General features: G+C 37.3%; 1 protein-coding gene across 2 annotated transcripts; it reads left to right on the top strand.

Moving 5' to 3' along the window:
• Positions 1–5131: 5131 nt before the first annotated feature.
• Positions 5132–23172, top strand: gab3 (GRB2 associated binding protein 3). 2 transcript variants are annotated; one of them, XM_038289425.1, is made up of 10 exons: positions 5132–5343; positions 9345–9645; positions 14100–14250; positions 14345–14784; positions 15055–15101; positions 17073–17319; positions 19706–19796; positions 20080–20164; positions 21446–21565; positions 22511–23172. In XM_038289425.1, exons 1-10 carry the CDS (start codon positions 5272–5274, stop codon positions 22628–22630), a joined length of 1674 nt encoding a protein of 557 aa, XP_038145353.1. In that variant the 5' UTR covers positions 5132–5271; the 3' UTR covers positions 22631–23172. The 2 variants fall into 2 exon arrangements, with proteins under 2 accessions (XP_038145353.1, XP_038145354.1); XM_038289426.1 differs by having other exon boundaries at positions 22514–23172.
• The last annotated feature ends 267 nt before the right edge of the window (positions 23173–23439 follow it).

Raw genomic sequence — 23439 nt, forward strand, 5'->3', positions numbered from 1 at the left:
ATATTTTTTCTCTCAACCTTCTCCATTAAAGCCAGCATAGATGACTTAATATGTAGGTGAACTAGTCAGCCGTTAGGGCCTATTTAAGGAGCCCCAGTGACAGTTTAAAATATTTCATTATGCAAAACAAAACCGTGTAAAACCTAATTTAATAATAAAATGTTTCTATATTGTTTAAACAAATAAGCCCTAAATTTCAGTTGATGATTTCACTGTCTGCCATGATGTATGTGAGAAATCATTAAATGTAAATAATTAGGGACGCATTTATGCATCATTCTACAAACTATATGTGTATTTTGTAGATATGTGCAATGTATTTTATTATATAAAGATTTCTTTATTGAAGTTTAGAATTTTTGGCCTTCTTGACTTTTTTTTTTTACTATTTGTTAAATAGATAACCTCATAAACTATAATTTAGGGCTCTTTATGAGAACATTTAAGTAAGATTCTCTGTTGTTCTGCTATATTGATTTGTACCTTGTTTTTTTATACCTTTATTGACATTATTCTAATATAGATATTTTTGACAGTCTAAATACGTATTGAATCTTTCTCCATCCTCTTGGTTTGTACAAATGTCTCCTTTTGGGGCCAAGATAACAGGAGAAATGTTTGCGTGTCAGTTTGCACCTGACCTGCAGTCACAATTCCAGACTTTCAGATTTGTAAACTCACTTTGCATGATGGCATTATATAAATATGCATATTCTGGATCCATTATTTTGTGTGGTGTTGTCATTAGAATATGATTTGCATAATGCTGAAGGCCCACACCCCAAAAAAGAAAGGCTTGCATGTGCTAACTGCTAAATTCTTCTGCTATATTTTATCTGCTATATTTTAACCTCTTCAGACCTGCATTTTTTCTGCAAAAAGTTTTTTCAAACGATTCTGTTTCCTCTTCAACATAAAAAAGTGATGAATATATATATATATATATATATATATATATATATATATATATATATTTTTTTTTTTTTTTTTTTTTTTTTTTTTTTTTTCTTCTCTATCTCCTGTTTTTATTGGTATTTTTCCATGTTCCTTCCAATGGATGCTACAAGAGGGGCATAAAATGACATAAAAACTTTGGAGAGATTTGGCTGAGTTTTTCCATCCATCCATCCATCCATCCATCCATCCATCCATCCATCCATCCATCCATCCATCCATCCATCCATTCGGCCGCTTGTATTCGCAATCTTGTCCTTTCGATCATTACCCAGGTCTTACGACCATAAGTGAGGGTGGGAATGTAGATCGATCGTTAAATCGAGAGCTTTGCCCCCTGATTCAACGCCCTTTTTACCGCGATGGTCCGATACAGAGACCTCATCACTGACGATGCTGCACCGATGCGATCCGTCTGTGATCTCACACTCCATCCATCCCTCACTCATGAACGAGACCCCGAGGTACTTGAACTCCTCCACTTGAGACAAGGACTCTCCAGCGACCTGCAGAGGGGAGTCCACCTTACTCCGGTGGAACCATGGCCTCGGATTTGGAGGTGCTGATCCTCATCCCGTCCGCTTAACACTCGGCTGCAAACTGCCCCAGTGTACGTCAGAGTTCCTGGCTTGATGAGGTCAACAGGACAACATCCTCTGCAAACAGCAGAGACGATATCCTAAGGTTTCCCAATCGGATACCCTCTGTCCCCTGGTTGTGCCTAGAAATGATATCCATAAATGTAATGAATATTTTTTCCATATACTAATTAATCAAGTATGACAAACATCTGGCACTGGATATTTGCATGTTTTTGAGTCTGTGTGGCTCAAGCACATGAATTTCATAGGTGCATCACATTGAGGGTTAGGATGATTTTGTAACAAGGGAAATGTTATGGTACACTCTGGACATATAAATGAACACAATAGATGTATGACTGTATTTGAGATTACCTGAAAAGAAAAAATTGCCCAAATTCTTATTACTGCTCATCTGATCCACCTGCTCCTGCCTCTATTTAAGCTGCTTGGTCCCAGTTGTGGGCACCAGATTGTTCTTGAGTGTGAGTGTTTTCTAGTGTTTCTAGTGTTCTGATTGCCTGATCCTGACTCGTTTCTGTCTTCATATATGTGACCCTGCCTGCCCCTGTCTAATCTGTTTGTCTGACCTGTCTTCAGATTCTGTTTGATTCTATTGTGGACTGAACCTGGAACGGCTTCTTGACTTCGCACCTCTGGATTATACCTCCTTCCCCCGTCATCTGCTCGGATCTGATCTCCTGTCAGTTCTGTGTCCATCAAAGCTTCGGCATCTGGAACTCTCTGTGCCACAAGTGCTGCGTCTTGTCGGCTGACCGGCTGATATCAACCGCGTTCTCTGGGCACAGACTGAACTCTAAACTAGGTTAGCGACTCACTCAGATCATCCTCCTTCAGGTTTTTCGTGGTCACCAACCCGTGTTTCCTTTCGTCAGAGTAACCTACCTCGGATGTCCTAGCCGCTGCTGCTGCAGATCCACACACCATTCGTTGTAGCTTTAATAAATGCTTTTTAGGTTAACCCACTGTCTGTCCTACCTGATTACTGGGTCACTCTGTTCTGAGACATTACAGCTTCCCTTTATTCTCTTTTTTTATGAACAACCTTGAAGCAGTTTCGGTGCGGCACAAAGCACAGGTTGATGTTGCAATTATCACAAGATGTGTCTTTTTCTTGTACTGGTCTGCAGGGCACATGGTGTTGTCCTAAAGACATAATGGGTCTTCTGCATTTTGCTTCCACTGTTTTATGGACGCTCACCAGACACTGGGCTAAATTCATCTTGATGTTTGCCCTCTTTGCGTCCAGCCTGTATTCAAACCAACTGTTGGCCACAGCCATGTTAAAAGCATGCGATTCAGTTTATCTTTACAACACATGTCATCTCAGAGCACTTTACAAACACAATTCAGCCAGAGAATCCAGTCAGATTGGTTCAAATTTGTCTATCTAAGGAAAACCAGCTGATTGTGTGGTCTGATTGACTCAACAGCAATCCCAACAGCAATCCCAAGTATGCATGCCACAGGCATGCATACTTGTGTGATCATCCTCAGGGTCAATTTGTAAGATCAAATTTGTGTACAGTACAGACTTAGTTGATGAATCAGGTTGCTTCATCATATAGCTTCACCATCTCAGGATGAGGCACCACCAAAAGTTGGGCCATTTTTTTGTTCAACTCTGCCCTGCCAGCACCAAAAAAGTTGGAAGCCATGAAAAACTGGTCTGTTGTCATACCATTGGACTATCGCCATCTTAGCATCACAGTTTACAACTTCAACACACTTTACAGGTATTTTTGTTCACATACTGACAGCTACTATATAAATGTTATCTACTCTTGCCCAACACCTGATTAATAATAGTAATATTCATTTTAAGAGTTAAGAATCCATTGAGAGTAACTTTGTTTGGCCATCATTAACATGAATTTATATTTTTGATTGAAAAGGGGCCCTTACTCTTCCAATTCCTGAGGTGCTCTGCCATGTGTGTTGTGTCTGTTGGCTGTCCTCCTCACAGAATAGAAATAGAGGAATCAAAACAGTTAATCCACTAAAAAAAAGTGTTGCATTATATTATACTAGCCTTTATCTGGATTGATATTTACCCCAAAAGCTAAACACAGAGGAAACTACAGCCATAATACTGGAATTTATGCCCAATCTCATCTAATTTAGATGAGATTGGGCATTAAAAAAATTGCTAAAATTAATTTAGCAGTTTTTTTAATTAATTCACTCTGACTTGACAATAAAATTATTGAACTTGCCATATAACTTAGCGTTTTGTAAAAAGGCTGATAGTTGCACAATGCAATAAGCCTGTAAAGCCTTTTGAACTGCATCATCCTACCAGTTCCTGATAGCTTTGGTTGGTGCAGAGGCTACCCCCGGCATAAAATCTTAGATACCATCGAAACAATAACAGTTGATGCAAAAGACTGCACAGCAATTATGTAAACCATTTCCAAAGAACCACCAAAACGGTGCCGTAAGATTGATTTTGCAACGTTTCTGACCACCTCTTTTCATCAGAACATGATAAGTTAATTTTGAAATCTAAACAGCAAAATATGTAAATTTACATCAATAAGTTTTTTGCAGGTTTGAAGCATGGGGAAAAACAAATGATAATTAATGACTATTAAGATAAGAGGCAGGTTCCTGCATGGTGTGTGGCGTTAACTCTGTGATGAATAATCAGAGACGCCACTGGACGTGTGAACAAACAGTGGAATAAGCAGCAGTTCACAAACCAACAATTTTATCAGCAGTTCAACAAAGAAAACTTAATTGCAGAAAATTGAAATATACTAAAATCACCTTTAAATCACAAAATTACTAGCCTTAAATAGTAATATTATAAGTTTAACTATTAACTGTATTTTCATCTACCTGCAATTATGCCTCCCACCATGGGATCAGCTGGATAAGCTATGTTGTTACAGTGCTTTGCAGAAAGAATACATTATGTCAACAAAGTGTTTCTTTGGAACATAACGTGTTAGTCAAACATAAAATGATGCATGATCGTAGATATTTTTTCTGATGAAAAGTAAGAAGAAAAAAAAACTTCCCCACAGCATGATGTTACCACCACCGTGTCTTACAGGACAGTTGATTCAGAGTGAGGAGGGACAGTTATAAAACATTTGGATGTTTTGATCTGATCTGACCAGAGCTCCTATTTTCCCAATGTTTACTGAATCCCCTTATTTTCTTGCAAATGTCTGCTTCTCCATAAAAGCTTGATTTGCAGAATCAACAGTTTCTTTATCTGGAAAAAAAAGGGATAAATACTAAATACATAACATCCAATAAATTAACAAAAACTATTGGTTGCAGCGTGACAAATGTGATTAAGTTTAAGTGGTGTTAATAGTTTGGTAAATCACTGTATAAAAATAAGACACAGCATAAACAAATGATAAATATTACCAGTCGCTAAATGTTTGGTATTTGTAGGATGTTGCTTCTCATCAACACCCCATCAGGCAGGAGGAACAAGCTCTTCTCTTTCTCTCCCCTACATCTAACTGCGTCTCTCTCTCTCTCTCTCTCTCTCTCTCTCTCTCTCTCTCTCTCTCTCTCTCTCTCTCTCTCGGTCAGTATGATCTGTCTCTTTACTTCCTCCTTTTTGGAGTGGCTGAGCTGAATACAGAACACAGGATATGCTTCTCAGTTTCGCAGCAGTGGCAGCAGCAGGAACAGCAGCAGCAGCAGGAGAGGCGGTGGATCAGCCGTGAGAACGACACACTCTGCAGCCAAGATGAGTGCCGGGGATGTGGTGTGCACCGGCTGGCTCATTAAATCCCCCCCTGAGAAGAAGCTGAAGAGATTTGTAAGTACAGAGGCACAGCTGAGACACTTGTCTTTGTCCTCTGGTGGGACACTGAAGGGGAGGCTGTGCTGTTTCACCTTGCGTTTGTGTCTTTGTAGATTCATACTCACACTCTGACTTGGACATGCTTATTGTCATTCCAGTCTCTTTAACACTGTCTTTCTCACTTCACTCCTACACCTACTACATGCAGGGCTGCTAAGCAGATGAGTCCAAATGCACATAGATACAACTCCTGTAGAGTTAGTGTACATGCATGTATGTGCTCTCCTGAACAGCATCCAGCCTTCATTGTTTTGTGGTTGTTGGGGTCATGTGATGATGTTGGACTGCTGTGTGCGTGTGCGTTTTTGTAGGCTGACTGTGTGAATTGTGAAACATGGGAAGCATTGTCAGCAGCAGTCAGACACTTAAGCGACAAGCAGAAATAGTCCTGCTTTATGATGGCTGTTTTTGCACTTCCTCTGCATAAGTGGAGGAGGCAGAGGGCCATTTGACAACAGCAGTTCAAGGAAAGCCTGGGTGGTGGTGTGTGAGCCTATATGCTGAAGTGGTAAGGGGTTTCGGGCCTGAAATAGAAACTTATGCAAATCTTGCTTATTGTGTTTCATTATTACTAATAGAGCTAGATAGAAAGCCTTGCTGTTTTCCTCATTCAAATGTGAACTACTGGCATGGTGTGCAGTGGAAATTTCAATTATCTTGCTTTAAATAACCTTTATGCACCTTGCTGCAGCACTGTTAATGCAACATGAGGTTTTGTTTCTTTGTGCACAACACATTATTCTGTGCGATCGTAACAGTTGGAACTGACCTAAAGACACAAAATAATTTAAGATATTTTTTGTCACATTACCACCATAAACCTTACTGGATATTATTAGAATCATATGTCTTCACCAACACAGAGTAGAGAATGAAAGGAAAAGGATTTTATTTGGTATATAGATGATAATATGAAAGTTGTGCAGCATTAAGGCCTCATTCACTGCAATTACAGCTGACACTTTGTTCCTGGAGTATTTCTCTTCACTTTTCCAAAAAAGAGTAGTTGTTACCAATTCTTTTGGAAATAAAAACTGTTTAAGCTTAACATCTGCTAACATCAATTTCTAATTTTTACCAGAGTCAGTTAGAACTAGGATTGGACTTTTACTGGGCCATTTTAACACATAAAGATGCTCTGATTTAGGATGCAAACATTTTTCTACTTTAAGATGGTCTGTTTATACTATTGTGTTGGTCTTCCACCACACATGGACATTTGTTTGTTCTGATTCTGGTCCCATCTGACCAAAACTCTTTCTTCTATGTTTCCTTTAGTGGTAAGCTGTAAATAGAGCTTATTTCTTTAATCAGGACTTCACTTAATCTCTGTCTCCCATATAAGAAGGATTTGGTTTACACAACTAGTATTTGTCCTGTTGATAGATTTCCGCACCTGAGCCGTCAAGCTCTGCAGCTCGTCCAGAGTAATCAAAAGGACCCAAGGCTTCCTGATAGGTTTTGCAAGCTATTTTAGAAGTTAACCCTGTTTTAACCTCCCTCCTTTATGTGATTTCAAAAGACAGTTCCGGCCGTGTAATTAAAGGGGATGAATATAACTGCAGCCACACTTTTCAGAATTTTTATCTTGAAAGTAATTGATTTTAACGTTTTTAACAAAAATGCTAAAAAGTTTAACCTCTGAGAGGGACTGTTAATATGCACTAATATGCAAAACAGCATTATTTATATCAATTAGGTTGTAGACAGAGGAGAGTCTCAACCTGGCAATATCTTAGTGTGTCAGTGAGTAATTTCTACAAATGCATAAACGAGCCAGTTGGGAATTGAGATGTCAGAACGTGACCAGAGTTTATTTTGGTCACATGATGGTAAAAATGTTAACTTCATCTAAAAAGGATGAACCAGAGATGCATGGAAACACTTTGTAAGCATCATGGGGTTTACCTTGAAAAAAATGCTTTTTCTTTTGACCTTTTGCCTACATTACTGCAAAGTGCAGAAACTGCACTTTGTTGTAACATGAAAAAAACACGTTATTGTATATTTCTCTGTAAATAGATGTTATACAAACATCTAATCACCACCTTTGCAATTGTGTTTTTCTCCTGAAAGATTGAGCTGGATATACAAAGCAACTTATTTGCAGCTCAGCTCAGAACTTTGCATATGGTGAACGCCACTGGATCAAACTGCCATCTGTAGTTATGGTTTCCTCTTAAAACCCAGCAGTGTTTATTAGCACAAAATGTGTTGCAGGTCTACCCATTTCCTGGTAAGAGCACATAAGTTCAGGGGGGTTGGTTTGGGGGTGCCACAAACAGAAAACAAAATGCATATTCTAGGTGTTCTCATCTGACCCCCAACAAAACACACTAAAAAAAAACATAAAGCCTATAAGAAATGATTAAGCTTACCTAACATGATTTCATAGCAATATTTTATTTAATAACTTAAATAATAGCGTTTTACTGTGAGTGGTTAATTTCTGACAGAAATAGGACATATTTCCTTAGGCAGTTGCTTATTATAATCTTTCAGTAAAGTCTAAACCCAGTTTTCAGCTTAAAACAAGAGATACATAAATACCTTTCATTCTGTTAAACATTTTCTGCTAAATAAAGTCAACTTCCTCTTCTCAGCACTTCTGGGAAACTGGAGCTGAGGTTCCGTTTACTGACCAAAACAAAAGCAAAAAAAAAAAAAAAAAAAGTTTGAAGCTGTTAAGTTTGCTGCAGGGAGCAGAGCTAATGATGAGACTATCTGATCCTGAGCAACAACAAAGCAACAACAGGGTTCTGAGTAACAGAGCAGCTGAAACCATGCTGCAGCCTCAGTGCAGAAACAAACACCAATAATAATAACATGATAAATAAGTATTAAGGTGCAAAACATATTATACCATAAGTATAATTTGGTATGATACTGTAAGTTAAATTAAAGACTTTATAATTTTTTTAGAGCTCATTCAAATTTTTGACCCACAAGAACTACAAAATGAATCCTTACGTTAAATACTGGGCTTATAAATATACCCAATTTAATTAGTAAGATGAGCAAGATAAATATAACTTTGTCTACTTATGTTGCTTAACTCTTTACGGACCCTTATTTATATCTCTGCAGTATGGCGATCCTCGCTTCTAAGCCAAATCTGTTTAAAGATAAACCTCGCCCAACATGAAGGGCCTGATATTGGAAAGCAGAGATATTTTCTTCAGTTTCAATAACCAAAACTAAGCAGGAAACGATCGGTATCGGTGAATAAAACAAACAGCGTTACCTTTTCGAGTTCCGTTCAGGATCTTACAAAATATGAACAATTCCAGTTGGTGTTTTTATTTATTTATTTTTTTATTGAAATGCAAAAAAGGAAAAATAAGATGCATGCTCTCTGATAGAAAAATGCATTGCATTGCATTCTCTATCATCTTTATATGATGTTTATCAAACTCAAAATAGGTGCCTTGAATTAAACAGTGCATTTATAGTGGAAGCATAGTAGGAGTTTTTAAATTTGATGCATTTAGTGTATACTGTAAGTAAAAAAGATTTGAGCTGCCAACCACCCACAAAAGTCTATTAAAGGGAAAATATTTAATTCTGATCCCTGACTGATCGATGGTGCATCTTTTAACATAGTGGCTTTAATTGTATTGCAGTATAACAGTATTCTTTTTTAAAGAGGGCAAGAAATTATGTTAAAATACAATTGGTTGCATATAAAAAGGTTTGATGGAGGTAGAAGTTCTAGCATTAGAAATCTGGATGTACTTATAAGTTGAAAGTCTAAAAAGTAAGGCTTTTTCATTACCTTACAGGAACACTGTTATTTACATAGCTTCCTTCCAGGAGTTAAAATTCAAGAAATTAGAAGCACGGACAATAAAACTGCATTCATTACACATAAAGGATTTCTTTAAAATAAATATAAATATAAAATGTTCAAATATGTTTTAATTAAAACTGCAGCATTCCTTTCCTTCTACCTGCAGGCGTGGCGAAAGCGCTGGTTTGTGCTCCGGACGGGGCGCATGTGCGGCAATCCAGATGTGCTTGAATACTACCAGAGCAAAAACTCCAAAAAGCCCATCCGCACCATCGACCTAAAGGAATGTGAGGTGGAGATGCTTGACAACCAGCTGCGGGTAAAGCGGGACTTTCATGGGAAGCACCTCTTTGTGGTGAAAACATCATTCCGTGTTTTTTACCTGGTTGCAAACACTGAGGAGGAGATGAACAGCTGGATCAGCAGCATCAGCCAGATTTGTCGTTTCGGGACCATGGAGGAGGCAGGTAGATACTGAAATCTACTTTAACTTTTCTTAGTGTGTTCTTTTTTTGCACCTAAGCTATAATTTAAAGAAAACATATCTTAAAATTACACCTGCTTTATTGAAGAACAAAAAAAAAAAAAATAATAATAAAATCTGTCTTCTTCATGGGAACAACTAAAAAAGTGGTAACACTTGTTCTAACTCAGGAAGTGGCAAACATAGAGGTAAACATTATGAGGTCAGGTCTGTTTGTCTTGTTCCCTTTTCAGCTTTTGGTAAAAACACAAAGTGAGTCAGGTTTCCAACAAGAAGTTGCAGTTTGCCGGCTGTAAACATGCAGTGCCTAGCAACTTTACCATCTTCTTCTTCGTTAAACTGCGTCTCCTAATTAGTCACATTAGAGCCATCAATTAAAAAGTATTCTACTGGGATGTTTTAGTGATTCATTAAAATCGAGTACCATAAAAAATTGTATCGAATGATGTCAAATTACGTCAAAAATGATTTTAAAAAAGTGGTGAGGATCATTGATAATGCAGCAAACCACTTCTAAAAGCTGTAGACCTCTGGAGTTTTTATGGTTCAATTCCCCACCCTGGTCCAGGAACGGCATGCCTTCCCCTTTTCTAACTGCACATCTTCCTGTCAAACTACAATTAACAAACGGCACTGGACCACAGAAACCTCTGATTCTTTGCGGCCAAACTAAAGCATAGTCAGATTTCACTCGATCAGCCACCGTTATTTTCCCTCTGAAGGAAAAACCCGCAGCATGATGCTGCCACTAATATTTCTCACTTTCGCATTGCTGAGCAGTTTGAGTGACAATAATGTAAATGTATGCATTGCTACATAGTAAAAGCGAGCTATTATATAAAAAAAACAACTAAAAAACTAATCCCAATGTAATAAAGTACTATAAACACAGGATGGATGACACAAAGATACAGATTCTGGACAATTTCTCTGAATTACCGTCTCCTTTTAGTGGGTGAGTCAATGTTTGTGTAGGTTTGTTTAAGTTGATTTACAGCTTTGCTTCAATTTTTTAATGAACAGTGCACCTTGAAATGTAGTTGTTTTGGGTGTTTTTTCCACTAGTGGCAATTTGTAGCAGACAAACGAAGAGAGAAGGAGAGGACATGCATCAAAGGGTCTGAGGGTTGAGATTCAAACCACCTAGCCTCTGTATATAGTTATGTGCTTTTATTTTGAAGGTATCTAAACGAGAGAGTCCCTGAGGCCAACATAACAGAGCTTAGATGACCCTAATGTGCTTACTTTAACATTTATTTACAACTTCACAACTTCATCATCCTTTTATTCAAAACTGAAAAACAGTCATCTAAAGCCAAAGTCAAATAATTGATAACATTTTCAACTCTTTAAAAAATCAAATTCAACTGTGCAAATTTGTTTTTTTTTTTTATGTTTTTTTTATAACTCTGTGTGGATATAAATAGACAGACAGACAGACCCACAGCCTGGTGTAATACCCCCTCCTGGGATCTTAAAAAAAGGAACTAGAAACTTTACCATCTGGAAATGCATCAATATTTTGAGAAGTATGGCTTTGGCAGTTTTGGCTTATTAACAGACTAGCTTATGATGACATTGTTTATAACGAATAATTTTTTTCTAAACAAAGGTGGCCCAAAAAATCAAAATAACCAAATTAATATGATAAAATAGAACCATAAACATTATCATGTGTAAATCTGGCTAAATCCCTTGGTACATGCTCAGTATCAGAGTAAAATTTCTTTTAATGTGAAAAACCGTGATTGACCATCCATTAAATTAACCTCTGCTTCTTCAATTGAACGGCTCCATGAGATGCTGGGATTTCTGCTTCCCTCTGCTCTAAACTGATTTGCTTCCTCCTTCACCCTTTCAATCCTGCTCATCAGTCCTCAAAAATAAACGGTTAACTGTGTTTACAAAGCTCAATGATATATTTTAGACTCCAATCGGGGCAGTTGTTATGCAAAATTTGCATCTTACTGATACCTAGAACCAACAATGTCAATTATTTCAACTGTTAATTTGTGTTATTTAAATGTGAACAGAAGTTGGGTCTCAGCTGAGTTTATTTGTTAATAGTTTGCTCCTTTTCGTACAAAAATAGTCTGGACTTGGAAACACTGCCTCCATTTTATTTAAATGTTTGTGATAGATAAGATCTTCAATCTCACCTGCTGATATCTTAAATATATTTTACAAGATATCTAGAGTTTTAAATCACTTTCCAAAGGTTGTTTGCACAGAACTTTGAAATAAATGTCAAAGTTCATTACTTCATGCAACCATTTAAGATATTCCTTAACAAAACTATCTAACTTTTTGGATGCAGTGTGAGTAAACTAATATAAAGATAAGCTGCCCAACAATAAGACTGTATGTACTGTAGCTGCTGAACATTATTTGTAGTGCAACCTGTTTAAAAAAGCTAATTTGTTGAACAGGTGAGGTAGCCTGTCTGCACCTGTAATAGCAGTCATAATGCTCACTTTTCAACAGTAAAACATGTTTGATGACACAATTTAACTGTCAATATATCTTGCCGGGGTATATAAAAATTTTAGGACAGTGCAGCCGTATTCAACCCTAAGGCACGAACAATTTAAGAGCTGGTTATGATGTTGAATTTAAAAGCACCTAATAGAGGAATAGATCTGAGTGCTTGAGATGGTTGCAGTCCAGACTGTTTTCACACTGCAAGCATTCACCAAAAAAAATCATTTTGTTTTTCATCTGATCTATGAAACCCTCTCATTAATTCTCCACAACTGAGCTCTGAAACCAACTCCACAATCTCACGACATTAAACCGCAGCTACAACCACCAGAACTATCTCACTCCTCCCCACAGCAGCAAACAACCCAACTGGTAAAGTTTGCTCTATTTTTAAAATTCTAACTAATCGGTGTGGAAAACATTTGCAGAATTTAATGCCGGTAAAGTCAAACTCGCTGGACGACCAACCGCATCCAGCCTTCTGTCTGCAGATCAACTGGTGTGGCTAGAAGTAGGTTTCCAGCGGTTAAAAACGTTTTGCCTGCTGCTTGTGGTGCAGCATGATGTCGCTTCTTTATCAGAAGAGATAACACCAGAACCGCTGGGGGCCCTTTAGCAGCTAATCAACTGTCATTTTGTGTTATTTTTGAGGTGGCTAAGTTCATCTTTGTTCCTTTTCCTTCAGTATCTACAGCAGCCCTTTCTTTTGCACCTTGAGGTATTATAATTACAAACAATAATGTATTTTATGTTAATTCAATGGAGTTTTGTGACATAGTCAAGACGACACTGTTTAAATCTGCGAAGAGGAAAATAATGACCAAATGTATACTGATTTCCTTTTTCTGTAAGTCCAATATGCCCACTGCATGATGCTGCCACCATCCTGTTTCACTGTGGGATGTTGCAGCTCAATATGAGGTTTTGCATGCAGTCTAAATTTTGCCACATGTATGATGCAACACCTAAACACCTTTGGAACGTAAGACTTCTTATGGCCTTTTAATAAACTATTTTTTTCTTGCAAGTCTTTCACACAGGCCATGTTTCTGTAGATCTCAACTAATACTTTTTATGTGCAGAGATTCCTCCAGATGAGCAGTGGATCTCTGCAGCTCCTCCAGAGTTGTGTCATAGGTTTCCAGGTTCTGTTGATGGGTCAGACAATGCTCTTTGATTCCTGCTTCAGATTTCTCCATAACTAAATAAAATGAACTAGTAGTATCTTCGCTTTGCAATGGATTTAGTTGAAGTTTTTAAGACTAAATGGTGCAGAATGTGGATAAATACTCCACTTTTGAGACAACAAACAATTACGTGCTACTTTATATGAGTCTAACACATAAAAAAAAACTTATTGAGATAGACTTCAAAAGACGCTTTATGTCAGTACTTTGTTAAGCACTATATAATTAGCTGGGAAGTTAGTCCTCAGCGAATTCATCAGAAGAAAAGCTCAGCAGGGATCTGATGTAAAACCTCAAGAACGCTGACATCTGCTTGAACAACATAGAGCAACAGCATAAAGTCGTTGTAATTACAAAAATTTCTCTGTTCTAAAGAATTGAAATGTTTTTTTTTAAACATGACCACAAGACAACGTAAACCTCTGGTGAGAGTAGCAAGTGGTTTCGTGAAAACATGTCCTCTGGTGTTTTCTTTTTTTTTCTTCTAAAACACAGTTCTGCAGGGGTTGCCTTGACTTGAAGACCTTGAGTCAAATGGAATGAAAGAAATTTCTGAACAAGAGCCAAAATGAGAGAAAGAGAGACAAAATATCCCCCCTAAAAAAAAAAAGAAAAAAGGGAAACATGTTAGTTGGCCTTCGGTGTTCATGCAAAAACATCCCCTTTAAATTCACCTGTTGCATTCAGATGGAGGTTGAGTTTTTCTCTGCGGCTTTCATGTTAGTTACAAATAAACTCTCTGTGTCCTTTTCTGCTTCTTTTCCCTCAGAGAGCACGGATGATGGCTCTTCTCTTACCCCCACCTCCATTCAGCCATCGGTGGACAGCGACCGAGCATCTATGGCAAGCCAACCAGACTGCAGCTATCCACCAGACTATCTCCTTCTCTCACAGTGTGAAACACGGAGTATAACCACTAGGTTTGTGATATCAGGAAAAATGAAACACAGGTTGGAATCAGATTGCCTGCTAATGTGTAACAAGTGTTTTTCTCTTTTTGTTTTATGTCTGTAGACAAGACAGCTTCTCGAACTCTGACATCTCTTTAGAGCAGAGGTTATCAGACGAAGCGGCCAAGGACGCGCACGCCGAGTCCTCCTCATCCTCTTTTTCTTATATGAGCCCCAGTCCTTCCCTTTACTCAAATGGAAGGATGGCTCCTTTCAGCGCTCCATGCAGCTTCCCAGTTTTGCCTTCTTCCTCCTCTTCTCCCCTCCACCACTGTGCAGCCAATGTCTTCCAGTTTGACAAACCTTTCCCTCCCAGCCCCTTTGAGGCAGCTGGGGACGCCCAAACGCCACCGCCGCTACCACCCAAACCCAGCCACCTGTCAGAACTGCTAAATAACGGAGTAGCTCACAGGTCAAAGACATTTTATGCACAGCATTTACCTGTCAGTGCGCCGGTGTTTTCCAGGAGAACTTCATTGTCCAGTTTGGATCATTTCACTATGGGTATGTTTTCAAAAAAAGTTTACATTTGGTCCTAGTGCCAAAAGAACATTTAATACTCTTGATATCAAATTTTACATCAGTACCCACAATATTTTTGATGCAATGCTAAAAAGGAGTAAATACTGCAGCAGAACGGCAATTCTCATTGTCCAGACTTACAAAGCTATGTATGTCCTAAAAATAAAAAAACTACCAATAGCTGAAATGTTCTTAAAGGGTTGAATATCAATTCGGAGTTTGATTTAATGTTTTCTTATCTCATGTTTTCAGGTAATCCTGAAAGATTATTGAGGAACAGGAGACAAAGCGTTAATCTGGTAAGAGGACTTTCTGTTGTTATTGGGAATATGGCGAAGGAATTGCCCTTTACTATTTACACATAACACCCCAAGCTTATCCAAAACATCATATGCAAAACATTACCTATTGTCACTTATGTGCAATATTCTTCTCTAACACTGTGCAATAACACATGCCAACTACTGTGTAGTCTGTACCATTTTCACTTATTTATATGGTCAGTACGGTGTGCAATAATCCAGGTCAACTTCTATGTAGTCTTCCCTTTCCTCTCTACAGTGCAGATATTTTTATATCAAAAGGAAACTTATTCCAGGACAAAACTTTTTTTCTTGTCTTTATCCTTTTATTGTACTATATACACTCTTTTTATATCGTCGGTCTTATTTTTATCTTTAATGACATCTTGCTTTAACTCTTAGTTCTCTATATAAGATACTGGAACCAGGATTGTCCTGAAGGATTAATCCCAAGGGATAAATAAATTATAATCAAAGCTTCAGCTGCGTGAAGATTTGCTTAGTAAAGCGCAGCACTTTCCAATATAGACAGATCTATACATATAGCCGATATTTATGACTTTTAAGTGCATTTATTTTATTTTTTTCCCATGTCTGTGTTGGGCGACACATGCATCATTTATTTTCCGATACATATGTGCATTTAGCAGCCTTGCCTTGAGAGCAAGTGAAACACATGCATTGCTGCTCCCTCGATATGCTAACCATTATGAATGTTATGTTTCATGTGTTGTTTGTGGAGAAAACTGTATGTGTCAAATTGCATTTGAGGTTTATTAAGGACAATGGTAGGCAGCTTTTTTAACGTAAAAACAAAGAACCTCTTTGAGTTCAGTGTTCTCCCCTGTCACACTTAACTAGAGCTGAAGAGTAGATTCGATTGTTGTTGGTATGGTAAATATTAGTCTTTTCTAAGAAAGGACCATCTGAATACAATATATGGTATTTCAATATTTACAGTTCTTGATGGACAACAGTCCTGTAGATTTTAGTGGGTCACAGAGAGTGGAGGGGAAATTGTGACACTTCACAAGAAAAGAGTGAAGATGTTGGTTATTTGCAACAGACATTATAATTGCATAACGCAAAAAAACAGAGTGCACAGCAAGCTGTAGTTTAATATATCAAGGAATTTGCAGCAAAGAGTCTTGGTGTTAAGAAGTCTCTAGATCTAAATGCTAGCTTTAGAATTTTAGGAATAATATCAGGAGACTCTTTTTACACTGCTGCACACAACTTTAATAGCGAAGGCAGAAAATATCTAAGTATAGCTCGTCGATTGAAAGTTAGCACCTTTAAAAAGATGTCCAGTTGTCAAACCCTCATTGCAACAATGGAAACAAAAAAACTTACATTGACCATCAGGTATTGCAGGTATTGCAGAATTATATCAATGACCTTCACATAAATGTATAATCATCTCCCAGAGTCCAGTCCTCTGAATCTTTTTTATCTTTGTATAAGTAAATATTTCTCATCTAGATTTCAGTAATAATGCTGTGCTGGTAGATGGTAATAACCTAAACATTAAATGGCTAACTAACATGCAAAAGGCAGCTGTTCTCTGAGAGCTGTAGCCGTAGCCTACTTGTCTTGCTTTGTTTCCTTATAGTCATAAATGTTTCAACACACAAATAATGATTTCTTTTTTTTTTTTTAAGTCAGATACAAAAATAAAATAACTAGTGCAAATGATTTTGTGTGGCATACAAAGCTAGAGTGGGCAAACTCAGAGAAGGCTGTTTTCTGTTCTTTTGCCAAGCCGGCATGATACGGCTAAAATAATCCTTAAAAATATCTACTTTGAGGGGCCTTTTTTTACAGCTACAAAAAAGATTTTTATGTGTGAGTAAGAGCTGAATGTCTTATGGTGAAAGCTTTCTAAGAGTGTGCAGATTGTTTTTTCTCTGCTTTACAAAATCACTGTAATGTACCTGTCTGATCAAATCCTCCTTTGTCTCTTTTCAGCCCTGTTTAAACACTGTGCAAGTTCAAAGTAACCAGGATGAGTCGTACATCCCCATGGCGTCCTCTTCTCTCTCTCTAACATCTGTCGAATGTGACAGTTACATCCCAATGAGTCCCAGGACTTTCAGTTTCCTCGGTGCAAACTGCGGAGCCGAGTCTGCCTCATCGCTCAGCCCATTAAAGTGCCAACCTGGAGAAATCGCACCGCCTCCAATTCACCGGCACCTCAAGCCTCGCTTACGGAGAGGTGAGAATAATTTCAGGTCTGACTGTGAAGAGAGCAAAATTAGGGCTAATTTTTGTACCACAGCAAATGTTGACTATAAACGAAACACTGAAAACAAGAGTTCACACTTTGAAAATCTTAACATTTCATAAGATGAAATCACTAACATCAGTGCATTTTATTAGGATTTTATTTGACAGAACTAGTGTTTGATTATGTTGGGAAATTGAAATGATGCATGGTTTTAATATTAGTTTTATGGATTAAAATATGGTGTTGCTTTGTATTCAGCCCTCCTTTGGCTAATAATTTGTAGACAAGGGGACAAGAACATCTCGCCTGTTTAGCCAGGCCAACAATTCCTGCTAATAACCCCTTTTCCAGAGGCAGAGACCAGTATCGGGTATTGCAGGCTAACAAAGAACCCAAACGACCCCCCTTCCTAAGGGTCGGACCCGTTCGTCTGGTTCAATTTGCATGTTTTCTAAGTCAAAACAAGCCTTTTGTTTTTGGTTCACTATATAAAGCCTAGAACTCAACTCTAATTCTGACATTTTGAATTTAAAAAGCTTCCTGGATAGGAAGCGAAACGTCTTCAAACTTGGAAACAAAGTCCAGTGGATTGTTTTTTTTTTTACTTTTTTGGAATGCTTTGTAGAACCAGCTTTTAAATATATGTTTAACAGGTCTTTCAGGGTATGTCTCTAGCAGCTTTGCATGTCTAGAGACTGAAATGTTTGCCGTGTTGCAAAATAGCTCATGCAAATTCAGACTGGATGAAAAGCATCTGCAACTATTGATTTTCATGTCTCACCACAGATTTACTTCTTGATTTAGACAGAGGGACATTAAGGCGGCGTTAGTGTTTGTGTACTGCTGAAAACAACAACAACAGCCTTCTCCGCCATCTCAAGTCTTCCTGCATCATAAATTGGATTGTCCTGCACCCCACATTATGATGCTCCCACCATCGTGGGTGTAGGGATGGTCTGCTCAATTTTTGGCCACACACAGCTCTTTATGTGGTCACCAAAAAAAAACAAAAATAACAACCTTTGTTCTTCTACATGTTTGCTTTGTCCTGAATATGACTTAAAGTCGTATTGGAGTCCTTGGAGCATTTTTGCTGTCACTCTTTCACGAAGAGCAGTTTTAAGTCCATTATATATTCACGTCTCCAGACACTTTTTCATAACAAGGACTCCACCCCCTCAGCTCTTTTAATGAGCCAAACAGCAAGTCTAGTAGTTTAATGTGTGTGGGTTTTTTTTTATTATTATATTATTATTAATTATTATTAATTATTATTACTATTTTTATTATTTTTGTTTGATGTGTGTTAATGTACAACGGAGTATTAGGGCCAGGCTAGAGATTTTGTTTTCTTCTATTTCTAGAATAAAGTCATAACATTAAGAGAGTATAGTTGTAAAATTAAGAGAATAAAGTCGTAAAATATCAAGAATAAAGTCATAACATTAAGAAAATAAAGTCGAAACATTAAGAGAATAAAGTTGTAATATTACGAGAATAAAGTCCATAACGTTACGAGAATCTGGAAAGGATGACTAACTATAGGATATTAAGTTGCCTTTTTTTGTTTTGTTTGTCAAGTTATTGTCTTTGGGTCACACCTATGTGTTTTTCCCCTTAAATTTATTTAAACATGAAGTGTTCTATTGATGTAAAAGCACATATACTGTTTTTCTGTAAAGCCCCTGTATTTTTATTTGTTTACAAGTATAAAAATAGAAGTTAAACTGGGGTTTGTTTGACTATAAAAGAGGGAAATTCTACCTAGTAGGTATTTATACATCTTTTGTTGAAAGGTCATGTTGGTTTTGCAGCTGTAGATTAGTTTAGTAGAAGCGAAGGCAGAAACAGCTCCTAATATGGTTGCTAGACACTCAACTGCTTCGAACTTCTCCCAAACGTTATTGCTGTTTGTTGTGTTTATTTAGCTACATAATGTTGTTTTTTTACTAATGTTCTGCACCAAACTTCTAAAGCAAATTTGCACTTGAATTAGGATACATCTGAAGGTAACTGGTTGTGCTAGAGATTATTTAGGGGTATCGAACACAATACATATGCACACCAGAGATTTCTTATTTTCTATTTCAAGAGTCTTTTTGACAACTCAGCCTCATTTTACTTCTGTTTTATAGTAATGGACAACTTTTATTGGTCTTTTAGTTTATTATTAAAATCCCAATGAAAAAAGCTCTACATTTTGGCCTCAACAAGGCTAAATTCAAAGAATATAAATATAAATACTCTGGTAAAGCACTGTAGCAATATAAAGGAAATACATGTAAAATGTTTTTCCCAGGTTAATAAACACTTTAAAATGTGTTTCCTGTGCAAAGCTGTCGAAGCAGTAATTTTAAAATGTTTAAATTCACAGCTCGACCGCCACCTCTTGACCTGCGAGGCCTATCCACAATCAGTGAATTTCCAACTCATATTCCTCTAAGCAGCGTGATGACCGAAACATGGTGAGAACAAACACACATCTAAATTAATGCACATTATACGGCAGATCTGTTACAAAAATGGGTTTAAATGTGATAAAACCATTCAGGATTAAAGATTCCCTCTAAACACATTATTCACAATTTCGCCCAAATTATTAATAATAATTTATTATCTTGAATCCCACTTTATGGTCAACAATAAGAAAAGCATACAAATGATTAGAAATACTTGGAATGGAATATTTGCAACGGTCATGTTTTTTTCTTTAATATGGATAAAATTTCTCTTTGTTTTTAACCACAGCTTTGCACCGAACCACTTACCTCTGGACAGAAGGCTTGAAAATGAGGACAGTTCAAGAGACGAAGTGGCAAACTGCTCGGCACTGGTAAAACCTGTGTTCATGAAAGTTTTTATGTAAAAGAGAGACAAGAATAGAAAACCATATGTGTGGAGGTTTTTTTAGTCTAAATGTTGTTTTAAGAGAAGTTATTTACTTTTACAGTAACAACAACAGTAATAATAATGGTTATTGTTAATATTATTATTGTTGTTCTTATTCTTAATATTATCATTATAACATCAAACAGCAGTAGTTGTATAGAACACATCCATAAAATACAATTACATTTCAAAATATAGAAAAATTATTATCGAGTTCCCATTTGAAACTCAGCATGTTAATTCAATTCATTTCAGTTTATTTATATAGCGCCAATTCACAACACACGTCATCTCAAGGCACTTTACAGTTCACCAGATCATACAGTCAAATTGATTCAAAGTTTTCTGTCTAAGGAAAACCAGTTGATTGCATCGACTCATTGACTAAAATGCAATCCCTCACACTAAGCATGCTTGTAGCGACAGTGGAGAGGAAAAACTCCCTTTTAACAGGAAGAAACCTCCAGCAGAACCAGGCTCAGTGTGAGCGGCCATCTGCCGAGGCCGACTGGGGTTCAAGGAGACAGAAGCAGAGACACAAAAAGCAGTTGTAAAAGGCGGCCCCATCCAGGAAACACACAGCCAGGCAGACGAGCTCCGAGCCAGCTCCCATGTCAGAGGATGAAGAGAGCACATCCAGCCAGTCACAGTCAGGGAAACAGGACTACACTGGAAAACAGGCCGATTTCCCACATCTATAAACAAGGGTGTTGGTGGCAGGAGCTCAGCTGATATTTCTCTATATGAAACTCCTTGTCTTGTGGGAAAAAAACAACAAACTCACAGAGCAATTTCTCTGTAGCATTATTAGCCTTTCTGTTATCTAGTGTAAGTTTTGCTCTCCTTTTGTTGGAGCCTGAATAGACCACAGAAATATCTCTATGTACCTTAGAAAATACAGTGTCCTTCTAATTAGGTTCTTATATCTGTGTGCTTCCTCTGCTTCATTTCAAGCATCTTACTGATATTAAAACTAGATCTGTTTAATTCACTGAATAACAGTATCCTCACCCCAGTGTTAGAGTGGTGCTGTGGTACTTACTATCTAGTGTTCGTTGCCCAGAAAATATTGATGTTTACAGCCAGCAGGACTTAGTACATTCTAGTTAAATACAAATAGGAAGCAGTCAAATAGACTTTTAGATCTGGAATATAAAATATATGCTTTAAAATGGTTAATCCAGGCTTGAAGACTGAGGCTCATATCCCACCCTCTCTCTGGCAGGAATCAAGGCAGTCATTCTGTCTCCCCTTTGATGGAGCAGCTCAGCCTTGGAAGAGAAGCTCAAACCTTGATTATCTGTCACTGGATTTTAACTCTGCATCCCCTTCCCCTGTGCAGAAGGTATGTTTTAGCAGATTAATTCAATTGATCAATTCCTGATTTATTCTACTAATGACTTGCAACTGAAAACTGTGTATTTTATTGCTGTTAGTGTTGCCTTTTGTATTTCCACTAGGAATTACAAAAACATGTCTCACTGTATGATCAATTGAGTGTATTGAGCTTTTTGTAGGAGGGAGAGCTCACAGCTTAAAGTGATATATGAGTGGGACTATTGGGAGTAGTTCTGAGTTGTTATTGTTGATCATGCTGTAGCCCTTTGACAACAAGCACTCATTTTTAAGCAAATTGCTTTAAGCTTTTAGTTGCCATTTAAAGAAGCATTAGGTGCAGACCCATATATGGTTGAAACAATTAATCGGATTAATCGTGGTTAATCGATTACTGAAATAACCGTCAACTAATTCAGTAATCGATTGATCGTTAACTGGAGCATAGGGACTGTAGAACATGTCATTAGCTGACAGAGCAATCCACCTAGAGTAGTAATTATATCAAAATTGCAAAAGGATATGTAAACACTTTGCATTTAAGATTAGAAAGAATTGTTTTCATCGGTCAAAATGTTCTATTCATAACCCAACAAGTGGAAAAGTTTTAGTTTTCTGCTGGTTTAATTTAGTAAAAAAAAATCTTCTTTGAGGAACCTTTGGCTATCCAATTATTAATCGATTAATCGAACAAATGTCAACAGATTAATCGATTTGCAAAATAATCATTAGTTGCAGCCCTAGATCCATATAACAGCGGTATAGCTTTATGAATCTTCAAAGTTTTTGTAACTAGTGGATCTTACTTACTTCATAGAATCCCACCTCATCAATACAACAATTTTCCTTAAGAAAATTAACAAAATTACAAACAGCTTTTAAGATTGCAAAACAGGGCTATAAAATCCCACCACATCTCTTTACTATCTCCCTCTCTTTCATTTGTTATGTCCAGCAGAAGCCATTTTTCTCTGATGAGTACAAAGTGGACTACGTGCAGGTGGACGAGAAGAAGACTCAGGCCCTTCAAAACACCAAAATGGAGTGGAAGGATGTCAGACAATCAAAAACCTGAACGCAACACATTTGATGATGCAGTCTTTGAGATGAACATTATTACCAGAGGATCAAAATATGGAGCGAGTACGACAGACGTGTACGGGAAGGACGGAGGAAAAAGCACTTTGAAAAAGAGCACTGAAATTAAAACCACAAAAGCCACTGAAGCCATGAGATACTTGTTTTTCTAGAGGAAGCACAGAATCACACCCTGCAGACCAGAAATGTATATTTTACTTGATCATGCAAATCTCACTGTGATTTTTTTTCAGCTCATTGTAGCCTAAGAATCTACATTTTGTCAAAATGAAAAAAAGCTGTAAATACATGCATAAGTGTAATATAAAGATCTAAGTCTACGTGATGGTCTGAGCGTTGGAGTTTTATAAAGGGCATTGAAACATTTCAGGGTACTCAGGCAGCATACTTCCCACTCAACATGTGTATGTGGGAATCATAAGGGTTTTGCACATACTGAATGGCGAAAGAGTGGATAAGTGAAATCTTTATGTGGGAGAAACTTGAGATGAAAATATGTTCAAATTAAACCTTCCAAAATTTGTATTGGTTTCCTGTTTTTCACAAAGGTGTCTGCATCAAACCCCATATAGGTAATTAACATGAGGCCAAACAGCAAGCGTTTTCTTTCCCTTTATATTTCCAATCAGCACAACAAAAGACAAATAATAAATATAAGTACTTATTTTTTTTTTTAATATTAAAACTTTTTTTTTTTATTGTTTTATTATTTATCTTATCACTTAGAATGACCATAATTTCTCACTTCGTTCTGTATTCCCCTTTAGTTGTAGAACAATGCGTTCC

This window comes from Cyprinodon tularosa, unplaced genomic scaffold, assembly GCF_016077235.1.
Source record: "Cyprinodon tularosa strain WSP-4 unplaced genomic scaffold, ASM1607723v1 ctg269, whole genome shotgun sequence".
In the NCBI taxonomy this organism is placed as follows: Eukaryota; Metazoa; Chordata; class Actinopteri; order Cyprinodontiformes; family Cyprinodontidae; genus Cyprinodon; species Cyprinodon tularosa.

Coding starts and splice junctions, on each gene's coding strand:
- gab3 (XM_038289425.1), top strand. CDS start 5,272: ATGAGTGCCGGGGATGTGGTGTGCACCGGCTGGCTCATTAAATCCCCC. Junction 9,646..14,099: donor CGGGACCATGGAGGAGGCAG/GTAGATACTGAA, acceptor CTTTTCCCTCAG/AGAGCACGGATGATGGCTCT. Junction 14,251..14,344: donor ACACGGAGTATAACCACTAG/GTTTGTGATATC, acceptor TTATGTCTGTAG/ACAAGACAGCTTCTCGAACT.